The 21,253-nt window shown below is 42.6% G+C and overlaps 1 protein-coding gene across 1 annotated transcript in view; it reads left to right on the top strand.

The window, feature by feature from the left end:
* LOC138535309 (retinoic acid receptor RXR-gamma-like) overlaps nt 1-21,253 on the top strand; it is a 1,109,202-nt gene that overhangs the window by 1,058,628 nt on the left and 29,321 nt on the right. Inside the window, exon 9 of the mRNA XM_069641285.1 lies at nt 6,243-6,334. Within this exon, the coding sequence (XP_069497386.1) occupies nt 6,243-6,334 (92 nt within the window). The remainder of the gene's footprint in view (nt 1-6,242; nt 6,335-21,253) is intronic.

Below are 21,253 nucleotides of genomic sequence, written 5' to 3'. Positions count from 1 at the left end.
ACATGTTGCCTAAGGTCCAAATATGCTAAACATAAATATGTCTAAGTTGCCCAATGTGCCAATGTTGTCAATGAACACAGCACAGAAAACATACAAACAAAGGGTATCTTTTTGATTTACATGGTGGAAAGGGGTTATCAAAGCAGAAAAACAGTAATGAAGGCGACTGAGCACAGCATCTACCAGATTCCCACACATAGGTGTCCCTAAAAACACAGGAATGTTGGTAGGAACGTGTTTTAAAAACAATATTTCTAAAAAATGAGTAACGGTTCGTAGGGAAGATTAGGGAGGGAGACTAAAGAACAAAGACAAATACACACAAGAGATAGAAACACAGATCAAAAAACAGAAAAACAGCAAATACACCACTACCAACTAACATAACTTCCCAAAAGCACACATAAACACACAAAAGGCATTCTTATTTGTCTCCAAACCACACATTTTGTCCTGCCACATCTAACTCGACGTATAAAAAAAAACCTGCAAATCAATCTTTTAAAGGCATCAACCATGTTTTAGAATGGCTCACGTTTTCTGATTGGCTGGCCAACCTCGCTCGCGAGTCTTGGGTATTGCAGATGCAAAGCTGGCCAAGTACCATGTTGTGAGACCTACTCTTGAGGTTCAACGCTCTGGGAATTCTGTGGGAATTCTGCAGGGCAGGTCAGAGCTGCCCAGGGCACAACTGGACACCATTGGTAATTTTGAGAACCCCTAATCTCCAACCCATTTCTGAGTTTTAAAAGAAGGTATGTGATTGCTGCATATTTATTTCTCATAGGCCGAAGAGTGTGTCTAGCTGGCTGCAGATACTTTTGTAAATACTCTACACAGAAACAGCTCTGCACAAGGAAGCGTGTTAAAAAAAATTTTTTACATGTTATGCCGACTATCAGCATATGCTTGTTAGAGGAAAGGAAACCGAAAGGAATTTATGATTGGTTTAGTTATACCTTTTTATCATATAAAACACCTTTTTATTCATATAATGATTATGGGTCAGTGATGAAACAACTTCCGGGGCACCAGTGGTCCAGGAATAAATATCAGTTTCTAAACCATCAATCAGCCCCAGGCCTCTAGTACAACAAAAGGGATCCAAACATATTGGAGCCTAAGTCAATCCTAAACCTCCTGTCTAATTTTGGTAACGTGGACGGAACGGCAGGCTTGTGTCTGCAAGGTAGTGGATTGTTGGTTAGTTGCAACACACCGAAAATACAATTATTAAACAATGATCTAAGGGACGGTCCAGTCAAGGTTGTATAAAAAATATCTACTTTATTATTATTACAACAGACAGTTCTAGCACACTACAAATTACAACCCACAATGCAAAGAAACACAGAGGACAGACAGTTTCACAAAGGAAAGCTAAGCACTCTGGACACTGATAGGAGGGTAGTTGGTAAAGTAATCAGTCTTACTATTCAAGGTTATTTGGTTTCATCACCAAGGGGCAAAGGGTTGTAACTGTCTTTAGGGGCCTTCGGAGAAGGACCAGGGGGGCAGAACCAAAATGTACCTCGTGCTTAAGGTGTTCTTGATGCTCGACAGCATTGAGGCAGTTCCAGGTCGCTTTGCAGCTCCTGAGACAGAGTTTGAGACGGGAGACAGCTGTGGGTTTCAAGTGAGGCTGGATGGACGGCTGCAGGCTGACCTACACTGTGGCTCAGGGCCAAGAATTGTTGTCTCTGTGCTGGGTGGCAGATCTAGAGCACTGGTCCAGGTGTATCGGACAGCTCTGATGACTGCGGTATGACAACAGTCAGCGGTGCAGCCGGTTGCGGTTTGAGCACTCGACTGTCTCGAAAATGTCCTTAAAAGACAGACTCTGGTTGACGCTTGTGTGGCACTCCTCCTAGCTTCTTTGCAGGGCTTGCATTGTGCTTTCAAGGTGGATGGCCCAAAGCTTAGGAGAGTGTTTGCAGGCAACAGCCTTGTCCTTAGTTCAGATACTCTCTGGCACTTCCCACCTAGGAAGCTTGCTGGCAGAACCTAGTAGGGCATGCTTTGTGCTGGCTGGCAAAGTTTCGGGAGGTGCTGGATGGGTCCTCTGAGTCTGGTATCTCCCTCTGTTCCCTGGGATATGTTTAGGGGATGGTACTTGCTTCCCTCTTTGAACTCCTGGCCTTCCTTCACTGGCAGAAGATGTAAGGTAGACTGCACTTTCAGCCTGGATTCAAATGAGTCCTTCTTCTTATTCCTTTCAAAGATGTTGGGTGATCTCCTAAGTGAGGCATTCAGCCTTCTTTTAAATCCAAAATGGCCCCAGTGAATGTTGCAAGCTACGCCTAACTTAATTATCCAACCTTGGGTCCCCACCAACAATCTTCTGTTATGCATGACGTCAGGACCAGAGTGCTCGGCTACAGGAAAGGTAAGGGGTGACAACATATACCTAAGTCCGGCCCATCTTCCTGTCTGCTGAAGATCACATTGTCTCTCTGGTTAACTGCACCCTCTGTGTCTCTTCATTAAAGCAAAAGTCTTCCTTGAAGTTTGTGCTGAGAGCAGACTTCCTGTCTCCCTCAAATCACATACTTCACCCCTCTGAAAGGTTTCCGCTCTGCAGGGGTACCTACGGTAACTCATGGACCCAGACATGACATTCACTGACTTTCATAGAGAGGGGTGAGAACTAGCTTCAAGTTGACACATTACATACCAAAGGGGTGTTAGCCCCACTTTCCTGTTGTCTGTCCTGCAACCAAGCCCCTTCCAAGCTTGCCTCCATTATCTCTCATTAGTATGCACTGCCACCAGCCAGACTAAACAACAGGAAAGCAGATCCATGGAGCCTTTGATATTTTAATGCGGCTGCCCATGTCGGGAGGAAGGTGTGCCTTCCCCCTTCTTGAGATGCTTTGATGTACCTGTGCCTCTCACATTCCAGCTGAACATGACAGGGGAAGATGGCGCCTGTAGACTGTGTCCTCCCGGAGTACATGTGACTATGCGTTTCCTGTGGTGAGCAGAGAAAATGTGTGCAGAATGGCCTCACACATTTTCAGAGGTTGATCTCCCTCCATTCATTTTCATTATGAAAAATTCAAAAAGCCCAGTCCAGCACACACTGCCGGTGTGGATGATCCAATTCCTCACAGGGTCCATATAATTTTAAATAACACACAAATTCGATCAAACCTTTACTTTATGTGAAGGGTGTATATTTTTCAAAACTATTACATTTTTTCCCTTATCAGTCATTTTACTAGATATACTTAACATTGTTTATGTCAATTAATGACGCAAATATTATTGTGTAATATGCCTGTTTGCTGGTGTGGATACATGCTGTATTCAATATTCTAAAGGTACACAATGTGCCTTCCTTCAGAAATGTTTTGCTTGATGTGTTAATCATTGGCACACTTACTTACTATACTAAGGTATACAGTGTAGTTGACATCCAATAGATTTGGTAAAACTCCAGACAAACCCTTGCATATTTTATACAGAAAGAGAGTTGACCATGTGATGCTGGAAATGCATCGGAGGGACGGGGCCTCCGTATCCTTTTCCTTTACTGCTTTTTATCGTGTGTTCTGTTGTGTTTTCCATGCAGGAGTTCATGTGGGACTCTTGGCGGTGCAGCTCTCTCTTTTGGTTTGGTGAACAGACCCATGGGATACCCGTATGGCATCCATGGGTAGAGGTACAACCCTGTGCCCCTAGTGTATGTTTTTGGGCACCAGTGTGTGGCCCACAGAGCAGGGTACGAGCTGGTGGCAGCTCCATGCTGAAATGACTGGTGCCCTGAGCGTCCTCCATTTTGGGATGCCAGGCCCTGTCATTGGAATCGGTAGATCCCTGATTGAAACAAAATGGCCCCCATGGCCTCTTGCCTTCCATCACCTGTTACCTTGATCTTCCCCAAGTCCCGGGAAGCCCTGCCTCTGTCCCTTCCCCCTGACTGGCTGTTGGGTGGAAGTTCCGTATATGGTAGTGTGGGGAAGTGCCGACCAGACTGGCTGGAGCCTTCTCAATGACTGTATGTTGTGGGTACGCCTGTGGGTGGTACCTGGGTGAATGGAGTGTGTGACGAATACGCCTTCCATGTTGTGGGTATCTAGTATCTGGTGTTTGACACAATGACTAAGACAGCCCTGCCCGAAACCAGTATGAATGCAGTGTGGAGTGTTGAATGGCTGGGTACTTGTCCCAATACACATAACTTGTTGTCAGTGTCTGGAGAGAAGTGAATGGCCTGAATGCACTGTGTGCCTGATTGGCTGCCTGCCTTCATGAATGCCCTTAGTCGTGATTGGATGCTTGACTGTTACCCAGCGGAATGAATGGGAGATCAACAGTATATCTGGGGACCTCTCACTGCTAGTAATTGTGTTCAGAAGCTGAAGTCCACTACGACGAGTAACAGGAGTAACTGAAGCTTGACCTTGAAGCCCTGCTGGATGAGAAGAATTGCTGTTGCTCTCCTTCACAATCTGAAAGCTGCTGTGCCTCCAAGGACTCACCCAGAGAGGACCTGGTAAGGCGCCCTCTTCCCGAGCTACGAGGGACAATCGTGCACCAGCTGATCTTTGCCAAAGCTCCCTGGTAGACAGACCTTCGACAGGCTGCCGACCTGAGACGGGGACTGCTGCAGAACTCCAAGGAGAAGTGCCTGGACTGTTGTCCGCCACTGTTGATGACTGCCGCCGCAGATCGGAGTCGCCGTGCTCCCGTTTTGCCTGAGAACTTTGGAATCCAAGGACGCTCTTGTCCGCATCATCGCCGCTGTGTCCTGCTGGAGAAGGCCTGACCGTTGACGCGACAAGGAGCATCCACCGGTGAGTTTCCCGCCACCCAAGGACCACAGAGATGCCAACGACTCGACGCCCTTGCTGGGCCACAGTTCTTCAAACTCTTTGCAGTCCAGAACTATCGACACCGAGGTGCCCCGCACGCCTCTTCCTTGCAAGACGTTTACGCTTCCCTGTCAACGAGCACCGCTAGGAACAAAGTGGCCACTTCACCGTCGTAGCTCAACCTGTTCTCCGTCGGACGTTCGACGACCCGTGACTCCTGCCTTAAAGGGAGGGCACTCAAGAACGGCAGTCGATTCACCGACAAGGAACTCTACAACGCCAGGTACTTTGGGGTTGCAGAACTATTGGGGAGTCTAGTGTGAACAATATATGGACTGGGCTTGTATCTGTATTCTACAGGTTGCCCAGGTGGGGGGATCTCCACACAGAGCTGTGTCTAGGTAGCAGGACCAGTATTCTTTCAGTTTTTCAACCATCTTGCTTTCCTTCCTCTCTCTACTGCTGGTTTCCTCTTTATGTGATCTGTGTGACATTCTGACAATATGCACTTTAATGAGATCCGATAATATTTGTGGTACCACTTTAGAACTGTATATATTTACCATTGTTGTTTTCTGAGCACAAAGTGCGTTATTGTGATAGTGTACAAAACCTTGAATATTAATTATATAAAGACTGTGTTTTAACTAATACAGTGTGTGGACATTCCGGGGCTTGGGGACTACACTGTACTTAAGAAACAGCCTGCATCACCTCCTGAGAAGTTAGGCCTTGATTGCTCGACCACGTACCAATAATAGAGAATCTTGGCTGGGGTCCTCTGTGCCTCTCCTCTACCATATAGAGAGCAGAAGTACAGACACCCCCCTCCAGCATCTTTACAGACCATCCCTGAACAAACTTGATGGCAGAGTGGGTATGCAACCTTAAATCCTAAGCTCCCAATGCCACCACCATCACACATAGCACATCACACATGCCATTCTAGAAAAATAACGTTCTCAATGTGATTACTTGTAATAAGCCCAGAGCTTGGGATTCCTGTAGGTGCAACCATTTATTATGAAATTGCTTAGCATCGCAATAGAACATTAGTTTGTATACAATTGTAAGTCTTAGCCATCATCATTTTGAAGCAAGATGTAGAATTCTCTTTTTGTCTGTTGTGTAGACTGCACAAACATGTGAAGCGTTGTGTGGATAAAATGTACAGATATGAACTTACACAGATGAACTATAGTGCTCTTACAATGCACCAAATTGATCTTCCAGGTCACCGGAATATCTGGAGATCCTCATACATGAGACATGCCCTTTCAAACGATCACACTGCCATGAAACTAAGTATGGACAGATCAGCATCCTAGCTACAGAATAAATGCATTTATCACACTATTAATGGACTTTGATATTGGTTTGAATGTTATGACCATCCTCACTAATATCAATTCTTTTTATGCCTAGAGTGCTTACAGAACTGGTATCGAAAATGAAAGATATGCAGATGGATAAATCAGAGCTGGGGTGTCTTCGGGCCATTGTACTCTTCAATCCAGGTGACACATTGCTCATGTTTATTATTCATGGTGTCTCTATTTTAAAGCTAATAAGAAATCTGAGTGTTCTGATGCATTTTCTGCAAATCATGTATAACGTGTAGGTTGTGGTTCATGAAAAGGCCAAACAGTTTCTAAAATGAGTCCTATTAGTTAAATAATAGTTACATCTGTGGTAACAATACTTGGTCAGCTCAATAATGTAATGCTAGCGGAAAACAAGTAATTTTATTTCAACAAGTAATTCAAGAAAATGTGTAGTATTAATATGGGCCAAACTGGAATGATACATTTAGTTTACTTATTGATATGTTATGATATGATATGATATGATATAAGTCATTCATAACGCACCTGTACACAAGTGTTTCTATGTGTGACAAGACAAGGGAGGGAAGACAGAGGGAGGACAACACTTGAAAAACACTTTCACAATTCTTCAGTGTCAACAATAATGTTCTGTCAGGATAATTCCACAACTCATGAAACACTCCAGTGACTCTGCCACTTCTTCTTCTCCTTATATCCTTCAACCACAATTTGTATTTTATTTGTGTTTTATTAAGTGCTTTAAGCCAAAGCACTGTACATTTTAAAAACAAGTTACGGTACAAAAAATGGTGAGCAGTAAACAATCAATCCTGGTAGCAGACATTCAGGGATGATGAAGAAGGTAGGTTTTCAAGGAAACGCGAAAGAGAGAGTAAACAGTAATGGAGCGTGGAGATAGTGGAAAGGCATTACAGTGAAGGGGAGCAAGAAGGTGGAAAGTTTCAAAACGGGATCGGGCACATGATATGATATGATAGGTTATTTATAACAAGTTTAATAATCAGAGGTTTCTAAGGGCGGACCCGGGGATTGAACCTGTGTTGCTCAGTGTTGTCTTGCTTCCAAGGTGAGCACTTTGCCCCTGAGCTATCCTCCCTAGACTGGACATGGAGGATGGGGAACGTTGAGTCTGAAGAGAGAAGAAGTCCGGAGAGACCTAGACGGAGTGTAGAAAGATAAAAGCACAGCAAGGTAATCGGGGACAAGTCCATAGAGGGATTTGAAAACTAGACCAAGGTAGTGAAATTTAATTTGGGACTGAAAAGGTAACCTGCCAAGCGAAGCAAGAGAAGAGGAAATAGAATCTCGATAAAGAAGAAGACAAAGTAGACGAATTAAAGAATTGTAGATTGATCTTAGAGGGGCAAGCTCAGAAGACCAAATAGAGTGGTGGAACAGTAGAAGAGTCGAGAAAAGATTAGTGAGGCAATAAGAAGTTTAGAAGCTTGGAAAGTGAGTAAGGGATGATTTTTACGGATATTATGGATATTATGGAGGTGGAAATGACACGAACGAGAAGTGAGAGAGATGTGGTGCTCAAAGGAAAGATTTCAGTCAAAATAAAGGCCATGGTTGTGAGCTGTAGAATAAATAGGGAGATTAGAAGGAGGAAAGGATATGAACAGGGGTGGAGGATGTGGAGGGAGAGTATTAGAAGGAAAGAACAGGACATCCATCTTCCCTGCATCAGGGGTGAGAATGTGAGATGCCATCCAGGATTTGATAGCAGTGAGACAAGCTGTGAGGGTATGGTGTTTATCAGAAGTGAAGGAAGAGAAGGATAGAAAAAGTTGTTTATCGTCCACGTAGAAGTGATGTGAAATACCAAAAGAGGAGATAATAGCAGCGAGTTGTGAGGTGTACATTGAGAAAAGGAAGGTGCCTAGGACTGACCCTTGGGGTACTCCGTGATCTAGGGGGAAAGACGTAGAGGTCTTACCTGCCCATGAGACAGAAACAGTTCTATTAGAAAGATAGGAGCTGAACCAGAAAAGAACAGAACGCTTAATACCAAAAGAAGAAAAGGACTCCAGGAGCAAAGAGTGATCCACTGTGTCAAATGCAGCAGATAAGTCAAGAAGAATAAGAAAGGAGGAGTGTTTGGAGTATCGAGCTGCGAGAAGAGAGTTAAGCACAGAGATCAAAGCAGTCTCAGTAGAGTGGAGGGGGCGAAAGCCAGACTGAAAGCGAGGAAGAAGAGAGAGATCAGTGACAAAAGATGAAATCTGAGAATACACAAGACGCTCTAAGAGTTTCGAGGGATAGGGAAGGAGAGAGATAGGATGGAAATTAGAAACAATGAGATGATTAGCTGTGGGGTTTTTTCAAGAAAGGAATAATAGTTGCATGTTTAAAGAACATGGGAAAAGCAGATATAGCACTTCAATGATTTCTTCCTTGTCCACTCACCTGCCATTACTACCACTAGAAGGTCCCTATCCTGCTATCCTTGGTTTTGACACAGGCAATGCAGGTTATACTCCTCTCCTGAATACTCTATATCAGGAGGGCTTCTCTCCTGCCACTTGTGTTTTCCCAATTTTACATCAATTAACTGATGAAAACATGTTTTTCTTACAATGGCTCTTCTTTGGTTTAGGCAATGCTTATTGGTGACCTGCTTAACTATTGCCTTTTCCTTATTCTGGCAACACTAGTTACAAACCTCTAGCAATAATGTTTTCTTGCTGTTTAGCCAAATGGATTATATGCTCTGTAAAATAGTGTCCCCTCTTGCCTTACAATGATGGTTCCTGTCAACTTGATTCAGTATTGCCCTTTGTTTATTTTGTTGTTAGCTTTTATAATAATGTTGGTAATCTTTCTCGTCTTGCCTCTTTATAAAATTCTTATTTCACCAGTATGACTTCTTTGTATCAGTTTGGTTTGCAAAATAACCATTAGCATTCAGCAGTCGTATGGAGGGTACCCGAGTTACCTACTGATGGTAAACTCACTGGTTTTGTCACACGCCTCCATGTGATCTGCTGTCTGTCCCCGTTCTGCTTCTTCTGCCTCTGTCTGCATGGCAGGCTACGTCTAGGTTACCGCGGCCCCCGCAGCACACGAAAGGAGCTTTACTCGCTCCAAGTAACAGGCGGTGCTTGCCTGCCACCTGGACACCTCTCTCTCCAGGGGGAAATTCAGTCACAATGACACTTCCCACTGTGTGAACTCTGCAATTTAGGTTATTAACCTTGAAGACCCTCTTAGGACCGACACCCACTTCCCAATTAGCAGCGGCTGCGGCATCACCGTTCTGCTTCCACTGCAACTGCAGGGGTCTGCAACTCTGCCCTGCTGTTCGAATGGCCTGGACCTGGGGGGCTTTATAATTTCAAAGGGCCTGCTCAGGTGCGGGTCAGTAGAACCTCTACACTGCACACTGCAGTTTAGTGTCTCTGAGACCCTCTTCCTCGTATCAGTACCCAGGCCATTGTGGGACTGGTACCCAATGTTCTGATTACCATTTATTTCACAATTATACATTACAGCTTTTTTGGATTTACATTTATATAGTATACCTCTGCCCACTTCACATTATAAGTATCTGCACTTTATTACTGTCTAGAAATCTCATTAGGTTATCTTATAATGTATGTAATCGTATAGGCAGTGATTGCCCATCTGTCTCGAATACCTGAATACATGAACTACATCACTATGTGGAAACTGTCTACACAATGTAGTTGGATCTGTCATATCAGCAACATAATCTCTCTGTACACCTTGTAAATGCAAAGCCACCCAACCTGAACTCTCTATACTTGGATCTCTCTCATTAGGTGATCCGATCTATATTGAATATTGTCAAATTCAGATCTCCTCCTGTACCTTTTACCTATTATATGTATGGAATATAATTTCAAACATGGCCACCGGGTTGCACAAGTTCTTAACGTGAACCTCACCGTAAGTCTGTCATCTATTTCGATGCTCCACGCACTATACGGACTACCTAATACATGAAGGAGAGTATTTTCTGCTTCGCGGGAAGCGTCTCTCCCCTAGCAACAATCTCCACTAACGAACACGCACCCACGACCGAGCTACGCGATACACACGGGATAACTGCACGCCGGGTTTAGGTTGCATGCTTTGAAGATCGCACTTCGCTGGACTGATAGTAAGTTCCATTGCTCTTACAGTGTCAATGATATACTCATTATTTTGTATATACGCGCTCGCTCACAATCTAACACGCAGCACCATTGGGTTCCCCACAGGTCCTGCCACTGTGCTCTAACCAGAACTCAATTTTTGATCACACGCTGTCCACGGCGCCCATTTTACAAGACTCAGACGACCGTAGGCGGACATTCACCTCGCCAGGGTGAGTGCTTGTATTTTAAATCTTGTCCTTTTAATTTAGACCAACTGAGCTATCACTCAGTGTACTGACAATAGATCACTCACATTATCTATTGCAGCCCATTGGACATCTGCTTCATGCTGAACCACTTCAGTATTCACCGTCCAATTGAACCCTCTGTTCTCACAGAGTCACCTCTAAATACATAAAGGACTTTTGAGGAATGGTGAGCATCTTTCCGCCTTTTTTAAGAACATTCATTCTCACTGAACCTCCCTCTTTGAATTGACCATTTGGCCATTTTTGATTCTGGTTGCCTGTGGCTTTGGATATATCTCAATCCAAAATTGTGTTATTTTAATTCAAATATGTTTCCGTTGCTGACAATATGATTGTGGAGACACTGTGTGTGTCATTTTTCTGGCAGAATTCGACTGTATGATGATAAAGACTATATAGGTTGTGGAAGCGACTGTGTAGCAACACTATCCTGATTGTTCTTTTCTTGATTTTCTCTACATTTTTTACATTTAGTTCTTATACATGAACTCTGGCTCATGAAGAAGAGAATATACTTCTCGAAACGCGTCAGCCGCCCTCAATGAAATGAACTGAAGTTTCTCTGTCATTTGCGTTTGGATTAAAACACACTTGTTTTCTATATTTAAAGAATGGACTGCATTATTAGTTTTAATTAAATGTGCTCTTTTCTATTAAAATGTATGCAATGTTGATATCCATTACAATTTTCTTGAATTGACATTAAGGTGTCGTATTGACACGTCACTATGGTATGCAGGGGACGGGAGGGTTCCAGTTTGGATCCTCTTTCCTCTTTATTTGTATATCTAGGTAGCCCCGTGCCAGGGCCACTTTTCCTCCCCCGCACCCAGAAGTCATTGTTATTTGTTCTTTAAAGTTTGTTACCTCTTATTCCTAAATCCGTCAGTGTGCACCCTCTATCCCTCTTTGTTCTTACATTGATTAGTGGCCAAATTCTTAGAAAAGGGTTTTAGATGGTTTAATGGTTGATTCAGATTCAAGTAAGAATTATATTCACCAGAAATCAAAGTGTTAGTGTTCTGATTCCCAGATATGTCATTTCTGTGGTAATCACAAGGGTTTTCCCTACCCCAATGTGGGTGTCTATGTGAGGGGAAATTTGACTCTGACAACAAGCTATTAAATATTCTGGTACCATAGAAATCCCCCTCTCATTCCAGCATATACTGGGGACAACTAGAAAGAACTGTTGCATAAAAGCCACTATGCACATATGTTGAGCACAGCGATCATGGAAAGGTAGTCTTACAATGGTAATACTAGCATATATTGACAACTGAAAACAGCTAGCAGGAAAAATGTGTTTTTACCGTGGCATACTGTCATATACTGGGCACAGCAAGTTTGAATGGATTCTATCAGTGCCAAAAATGGCATACATTTGGCACTGTAATTGTGAACATGATTTGAAGTGGAAATAATGTCATATATTGGCCACTGCAGCATGACATTATTTCATAGTGGCAGTAGTAGCAGATGTTGGGAACAGCCAGCATGATAATATGTTCTTAAAGTAACCTGTTTGCCTACATTGGGCATTGCCACAGTGGAAATGTGTTGTTACAATATCAATACTGTTATATACATGGGAGAACATCATAGAAACGTGTTCTTATAGTGGCATGCTGGCATATTCTGGTCACCTCCAGCAAGAAAATGTGTTCTTATTGTGGCAGAACTGATATGTATTCAGCACAGCCAGTATAAAATGCGTTCTTACACAAATGCCTTTTCTCACTCCTTCTGATCTGTCTTCTGCTATATCTTTCTGAACTGTGAGAGTGACTTATTCACTCTCTTCTTATCTAAATTCACATAACTTACTCTCCACTCCCCAATCTGGGTTCAGATCTGCTTACTCCCCCGAAGCGGTTCACCTGTTTGTGTCTAATTATATGCTTTCTGCTCGTCATTGCAAACTCTCTTCCTTGTTCATTCTGCTTGACCTCAGTGATGCTTTTGACAATGCTGATCATCCTACTTTACTTTCCACTCGTTAGTCTCTTGGATTTTATGGCACTGTTCTAAAGTGAGTTTCTTCTCATCGCTCATTCACTATTTCCTGTATGGGCATCACATCTCATTATTTTCCTTTTAACCATGGAGTTTATCAGTGGTCAGTTCTGGGGCTGTATTATTCACGCTCTATAATTCTTCTCTTGCATCCTTAATTGCCAACTTTGGTTTCCGGGTTCTTCTGTACCCTGATGTTACCCAGATTCTCTTGTCATTTCCTTCCTTTAATGACTCGATCCATCTTCATCTTACTCCTTGTCTTTTGGCTATTTCTGCTTGGATGTCCCCTAATTTTTCTGTCTGAACTCACAAAAAACGTATATGGCATTCTTTCCATCATCTGCTAAGATCTCTCCTCTAGCGATCTTTTTTGATTCCCCTTCATTTTCCTTTGTGATCACAGACACGTAATGTATGAATTTTGTGTGACCCTGTCTTTCATTCAGATCACAATTGCTTCTGTGGTGTGCTCCTGTTGTTTTCATTTATTCAACATCAAGAAAATTCATCCTTTGCTAACGTTCTCATCTGCTAAAACGTTACTGCAGTCCTTGATTCTGTATTGGATACACGATTGTTGTCCCTTTACGTTGCCTTGCCAAATTATGATTTACGTTCAATTCTACATTCTGCTGCTAGGATTCTTTTCTTTTGTGCTGAGTCTGCTCATATTTCTCCATTCCTTGCCTGTCTTAGGCTACCGGTTCAATGGCGCTACTTGATTGTCTAGTCTGTAAAAGTGTTCATGCTGTTGCTCAGTCCTATTCGTGTTCCTGCATTGGTCTGTATCACCCTACTCGTCATATCCCTTCTGCTTCTCAGTTTCTTCTTTCTGTGTGCCATTCTACTTGTGCTGCTGCCCAGATTCATTCTTTTCAACTTCGTGCCCCTAAACTGTGGAATTCCTTACCATTTCATAGTTGTTCTTGATCTGCTCATTCACAATTTAAAAAGCATCTTAAAATATATTTATTACAGCTTTCCTTTCCAGAATAATGTTGCTGGAACCTAATCTCTGATTCGGTATCGTGTTGTTTTGCCGACAGAAGATTTCTTTTTCGATTGATTTTTTGCTGAAAACAAAACACCTAAAATATTTGTTGCAATATATAGGGGTGGTGGGAAGAGGTTAAAAGAGGTGGGGGTGTTTGGGTTACAGTGAATACTACAGGGAAGGGGGTATGAACCCCACACATTTAAATTAAAAAGATCAATGAGTTTTTTAATGTAATTTTTTTCAGCAGAAATTCCATTGAAAAAACTCCTATCGGCAAAGGACAAAGAACAAAGACCCCCATGTTGGTATTTTTGTGTTGAACTGTTCTTTAAGTTGTGCAGCGCTTTGGATAAAACTGCTATATAAATTCGGCAAATAAATAAATAAATAAATAAATACAATACCATACTGTGCTTTACTGACAGAGGCACTTCTGACAGCTATTGTTGAGTACTTGTTTAGCAGGGCATTTCTGACATAAAGTCAAGAGACAGGCCTCGCATTCGCCTGTGGACCAAACCATCATGAGCATGCATTGCAAAATGATCCTGTATTCTGTTTGGTCACCTGCCACTTGTTGGGAGTTCTTCAGGTGTTGGCTATTGAACCGATTGTTATTCATGTTGCATTTGTGCCCAATTTGTCCAAAGGTTGTGTAACAAAATGCACCATGTCAACCCATTATTTATTTAAATAAAAAGAACATTCTTGTGGGTGTTGAACCCACCAGGACCCGTCCAAATTCTTTGGGGGTTCTCCCTCGAGAGAACTCAGAAAATATCTTTTTCTATGTTAAAAACATTTCTAAATACCTCAAACTGTTGATAGATTACAATTATAAATACACATAAAAATGGCCTCCCTCTATGCCAGAACATGGTAAGCAAATGTGTTCAGGCTTTGCTATATCTGATTTGCAATTTTTATTTCCAAACACGTGTTTGGCTATATGAAGCAGATTTCTCCACACAGCCATGACTGCTAATTGTCTTTTTTTGCATGCAAAGAAAAACGATTTGCTGAACGTCTGAAGCACAGTACAATCAGATCGAAGTTTAAAAGATCCTTATAGGCAAATACTAAGTTGTTAAATTACTAAATGTAATTACTAATACTAGATGGATTATTGTGTGTTTGAATCCATTATGTGGTGTGAAATGGGTTTCACCAATAACATCATTATTTGTAATCTAAGAATGCCAACACTCTGTGCACCCCAGCTGACAACATGCCTACATCCTTAGCTTGAAATTTATATATCATAACACTGGAATAGTTCAGGCAAAGATAATCTCTTTCCAGTCATCTCTACCCTCACTGCTCATTGAACTGGCGTTTTTCTCTTGTCAGTATCAAACCACCAGCAGTAACGATATGCTTCACGGGATTGTGCTGGTCAAATTCATATAACTTGAATTTATTTTAAATGCTTTTTGTTGTAGTCTCGTGTATCTGGTGGCTGCTATGTGGTGATATCAGAGTGGAAGGTGTCACTGTGGAATGTTCTGTTTGTAACTGAATGAGTGTTCTAGGAGAGACAGTTGCAAATGTGCGGATGGCCAGTGGTGTATGCCATGCCCTATACATGCATGTACCTATGGATTTACTTTGATGTGTACAACGGACATTGACGCTACTTACAAGGAGAATGGATCATGCGGCCTCTATCATCCAATGAACCCACTGCACATGCCCTTACTTTGTTGACAGAAATATAGAAATATTCTGCTTTCTCTCTCTTTAGCTATCTCTCTGTCTCTCTGTCTCTCTGTCTCTCTCTCTCTCTCTCTCTCCCCCTCCCTCTCTCTCTCTCTGTTAATGGAGGAGAACATCAGCTGGACTGTTGTGTCAATCATCTGCTATGTCATGCAGAGGGTGTCTGGCTGGAGCACTGCCTTTTTTCTGTGTGTCAAACTCCTCAGAATCCTTCCTCATCTAGCCCATCACAGCCCATTACGCCAATGGAGCACAACAAAGCCAATGATATCACGTCATTGGCTCTCTTTTCTTCCTGATACTATACACAGTGCTGCATATGCATCAGGGTTTGAACAACTGGTGCTCCATCTCCCTCTGGTCCATAGACAACACCATACAGGATGGCAGAGACACCAGTCCTTGCGTTTGAAAATAATTTAATCGTTTGACATTCTTTGCAAATAGAGTGAGTTTTGCAGGACACTGAGGGTCCCAGCAATCGGCAACTGGTTCAGAAGAGGTTTAATAAATGCATGTATTAGGCAAAACACACAGGTCCAGGTTCTCAAAATGTGTTGGGCGCAAATGAGGAGATGTGCTAGTATATCTCTTCAATTCCGCCCAAACAACAAGCAGCCCATTTCATGAATGACAAAAAGGAAGATCAGCCTTAGAAACATTGTTGGCGCTCTTAAGTGGAGAATGTTTGGGAGGTATAGGATGGTGGTGATAGAGCAGCTGCAGCTGTGGGATGCCACAGAGGCTGACCTGGGCTTGGACAAACTTGAAAAAAATAGGCCTTCCTGTTGCGCTTCTCAAGATTAAATGTTTACACAAATGATAGATTTCATAGAATAGTTAGTTTTTAATTTGAAATTGCAGAGGTTAACACATGTAAATCAAAAAATTTGAAAACATCCAAATTAGGGTGCATATGTCTAGGTGAAGTCTAAGTTCTTAGTTGCTTTCACTAAGTTTTGATCCTTATAGGTTGAGAGGTCCTTACTTGGATTCACTCGGTCTTTTTGTAGATTGAAACAGATCCTTATTAGTTGAAAGTCCTTAGTTCGATTCACTAGGTCTTTTGGGTTAAGAAAAAGAGTTTTTTTCTGTTGATGACTTATAATTCCAATTAGGATTGCGAGTTCAATTAGTTCTTCAATTGAAATATTTCCTTGAGATCTGGTGGTGTAGTGAACACGTTCCTCAACTTGAAGGTGTATATATGTGTCGAGAGTGCACTCCAGACAGTAATGTTTGCTAGGTGGTTGGACAGTGCATCTTTGCACCACTGTCCAGGCCCTCGACATGCCCAGGTCACCTTTGAGAATAAGGCAGCCTGTGCATTTCTGAAAGTAGCCCATTCCCTGGTGCCTGTGCATCGGTGAAGAGCCTGGGGCTGAAGCTACTTCCGAAAGGTCTCACCAGAGGCACAGAACTCTGCAATTTGCAGCGCAGGGTTCGGGAAGCTCAAAATGTTTAGGAAAATTCTCCCCTGCTCCCTCTTACTTGTCGTACTATGGTGCGTTATTCCACCATAATGGGGTCTCTGGACTACTGTAATGGTATCTACCTATGGCAACCAAAATCTCAAATTCAGCGGATGCAGGTTCTATAAAATTCAGCAGCTAGACTGGTGCTAAACGCTTCCTGGATTACTCCGTCTACGGAGCTCTTGAAATGTCTCCAGTGGCTTCCAGTTGCAGCAAGGACAGAGTTTAAGACACTGTGCGTCACTCACCAGGCTGTGTATAATACTGGTCCAGAATATCTCAAGACAAAGATTGAATGATATTGTCCAGCTAGAAACCTATGCTCAGCATCTCAGTTGCTTTTAAAAGTTTCAAGGTACTAGAGGGCCCGACCTGGGGGCCGGTCTTTCTCAGTTCTGGCTCTAAGACTGTGGAACTCACTTCCCCCATCAATACGACCTATCGAGGACTATTTTTGTTTTTGTATGGCTCTGAAAACACATCTGTTCGGATGGCCTACCAGCCTTTCCTCTTACTGTATCTGGTGCTTCTTGCTGTACTGCCTAATCCAGCCGCTAAACGCCTTTGGGCAACACTACAAGTGTTGAATAAATAAATAAATGAAATGAGCACATACCTTGCACTCCTTTTATCTGTGCTACTTTATAAGAATCTCACGCTTTGTCCTTGTACCTGAAGCATACTGCATGCCACTAAAAAAAAAGTTTAACATCCTAGGTAATTCTGTCCTCTCATTGCAAATGGGGTACTTTATTTATGTGAGACAGAAATCCCAACTAGAAAGTCCAGTTCCGACAATATGACCATAAGATCAACAACTGGAGATTGAACATGCAGGATCAGTACCACTGTCATCCACTCATCACCCGCAATAAAATGCACAAAAGAACATTTATGTTCTACATCAAACGCCAAGCTTGCCCTTATCAAAACAATTATGCTGACCAAGATCCTGTATTTGTTTTAGAACGTGCCCATTAGGATACAAAAGAGGTAATTTGTTAGATTGCGCTCCACTGCACTACAACTGATCTGGTTAGGGAATCACCCGCAGGTGTCCTAGGAGATTGTGGCATTGCCTTACTTTGAAGAATGCCTATCAATTTCAGACTTGGGTACTTATTGTTTATTTGTACCCAGCAAGGGTCAATCATATTTTAACAATCTATTTGATTGACCCTCTCCAGGTCGTTACCCACCCGAGAAACACTTACATGCTACGGTTCGGAGTGCCGTGTCCCCTGAAGTTCCTTCCATTTCTTTGTCTGCCCACCATGGAAAGGGAGAAAAGACTATGTTAAGTCCCTTCACCCCGATTAATGGCATCCATTTTCTTTGTTTTCTTTTTTACTATATTTTTAATCGCGACATGGAAAGGGAGAAGGGACTACATGTAGTCCCTTCGCCAGCCAATGGCAGCCAGTTTTGTATTTATTTTTTTTGCTCGAGTTAAGAAAGTTTACACACCGTTTCTCCACTCGAATAAAAATACTGTTATTACCCCGTTGCTAGTAGAAATAGAACCCTTGGAGAGGGCATTACTTGTCGGCAATGCCCCTGGGCTATGTTAAATATACCTCACTCTGGCTTGTAACTCTCACCTTGGGGCATTACCCAACCAGTAATGCCCTCCCTCCTCGGGTTCTATTGCTTTGGAATAGTATTGAATTCCCAGCTCCATATGCTCAGCATATGCCCTGGAACTACCATAGAATATCCCTGTGAATCTCACCTTAGCCCTTTACAGGACTCCTCACATAGCTGGTAACTCTCTGAATGTAGCGTGTACTACATTACACTACATTACATGCACTTTATAGATTATTAACAAAACATGGTCTTCCTATGTCATTGCCTGTTAATATATTCAATAACATAATATGGCTGCAGGATAGTTCCTTTGAAGTTGGAACATGTAAGAGAGTTGACCGGACTGTTGGTAGATAGATTTTGGCAGGACGTTTATGACACAGTTGCCGTTGTAAGATATGCTTTGTGGGAAAGTAGCAAATATTCTACCAGCATGTCTGTGCTCCTCTGGACTGTACACCTCTTATCTATATATCCACTGCTGGGTCACAAAAAAGAGTGCAGTATCCATGTTTTATAGGATGGTGGTTCACAGATCTGTGCTAAAAGATCATGGAAGGGGACACTGGGAATCAAAACTGATTATGATACCTCATTTGGAATATGTAGCCAAATGAGAAACGTTTCTAATCATTATGTATTTATTTATTTAAATTTTTGATAACGCGCCAGCTCGCCCAAGGGTCTCAGGGCGCATGATTACATGTGTAGACTTATGCAGTGTCCTTTGTTACATAAGTGTGACTGAACGCCCAAGAAAGTTCGAAAATGTCACCCCAAACCTCCTTGTGCTTGCGCTCATTACAAGGTGAAGGACGCATGGTCTTGCCAGAAGGTGGCTGGTTTGGGATCACAGGTTTTTGACAGTCGATTCTGCAGGTGACACTTTTGTCTTTATTAAGATATGTTTCAGACTTTCCCCAAAAAATGTGTTGATTATTGGGCACCGCTTTGTTACTGGCTAGGCACTAAATAGCGCTCAGATGTTGGTCAATAGTCCCTCTCAGGTTTGAGGGCTGGCACAATGGGCTTATCTGGTGTAATATTCAGGAGGACACATACAGAGAACTGTGTATGCCATCTGCTCTCCATAGGAACTACTCGTCTGTGTTAACTGCATAGCTCCGGAAAATATTGGTTCATCTAATTCTCCACAAGACAAGTCTATAGGTTTACAGACCATGCGGAATATGGCTAAACATGCTCTTTTCTGAAGAGCTGTGTTTTGCGAAGGTTTGTGGCACAATATTTACCCCTGCTTACTTACATTTTGTATAGTTAGAGGGCATGCAAAGTTGTATCATTGTATATGTCGGATTAATGAAATCTTCTACTATAAATAGGTTGTTAAAAGGTCTACACCAAAGTCTTCCCCGTTCTGCATCAGAGACGTGACTTTGGGCCTCATTACAACTCAGGCGGTAAGGGTTTTACGGCGGCGTAAACAGCGCTGACCCTTACCACCTGAGTACGAGGTCCCTTAGCGCCATGGAGGTTTTAACACCTGCTTTTAGCAGGTGTTAAAATCCATGGCGCTAAGGGACCATGGAGTTAATTACGCCACCGTAATTTACGGTGGCGTAATTAACGCCTTCCCCACTCCCATTATGCCCTATGAGGCAAAATGGGAATGGGGAAGGGTAAATGGGTGAATGGGGATTTACCGCCCCGCCAAGGTTGGAATGGGGCGGTAAATCCGCCAACCACCATGGCGTAAACATAGTTTACGCCATGGTGGTAAAGTCACGGCCCAGGCGGTAACTTACCGCCTGGGTCGTAATGAGGCCCTTTGTCTGGAATCAATCAAGAATATATCAAGAGTGCAGACAGTTATATAATTTAAAAATAGCTAATAAAACACTTACTTGATTTCCTCATGGAAGCATTCTTTTTTGTTGCAGATGGTTTATTTGGCTAGGCAGCACTTGTCAATGTATTCATGGTTTAAACGTTTTCGTTGTATTTAGGAGAGGGAGGATAGCTTAGGGACAAAGCCTTTGTCCCAGAAAGTAAGAAAACGCAGAGCAGCACAGGTTTGAATCCTGGCCCTGGGCCTAGTATAAGTGGTCTTCGGAATTAAGTGTGATGAATGAATGAATTCCACAGCCAACTAAGCAGCTATCACTTGATATCAACTTTGCAGAAACAAAGTTGAGAAGCCTTGTTGATTCTTTGAATTCCCATGACACTGCATCATAAAATCATAACTTCATGCAGCTTTATATTTTTGGGGAGGAATTGAGAACAACAAATTTGGTCATACAGCTAAGTGGTGCCTGTAGCAGCGATACAGTAACCATCAATAAAATATACAAAGCCATACAAGATTGGATGGCCTGCAATTCACTTGCCCTCAACGACAAAAAAACTGAACTCCTCATCGTGGCATCTAAAAACACCCCGGCTAAACTCGACTCCAACTATGCTAGTTTCCACATTGCCGACAATACCATTCTCGTCCAGAAGAAAGTCAAGACCCTAGGCGTCGTTCTTGACGAAGAACTTTCTATGAAGTCCCATGTCTCCAGCATTAAATCTAGCTGTGGTCTTATAAATAAAAGAATAGGCTATATTTGACCATTCATCTCGGAAGAAAACTGTGCCCTTCTGTCCACTGCTCTGATCAATTCTAGATTGGATTATTGCAACAGCCTCCTAGCGGGCACCACAGCCTCCAATATCCAATCATTACAAGTGGCTCAGAACAATGCTGTTCGTAACATCTTCAATCAGTCCCGTCGTACACACATTTCCATCTTTAGGAAAAAACTTCATTGGCTTCCCGTTAAACATCGGATAACGCACAAGATATTGACCACGACCCACAAATGCCTCAGCCTCTGTAGCCCCACTTATTTGTCAGCCCGCATTAGCATTAAATCTAACACGAGGAACCTTTGTTCATCCTCTGCTACTAT

This window comes from Ambystoma mexicanum, chromosome 1q (assembly GCF_040938575.1).
Source record: "Ambystoma mexicanum isolate Mex_15411 chromosome 1q, UKY_AmexF1_1, whole genome shotgun sequence".
Classification (NCBI taxonomy): domain Eukaryota; kingdom Metazoa; phylum Chordata; class Amphibia; order Caudata; family Ambystomatidae; genus Ambystoma; species Ambystoma mexicanum.
This window is presented reverse-complemented; position numbering and strand designations above follow the sequence as displayed.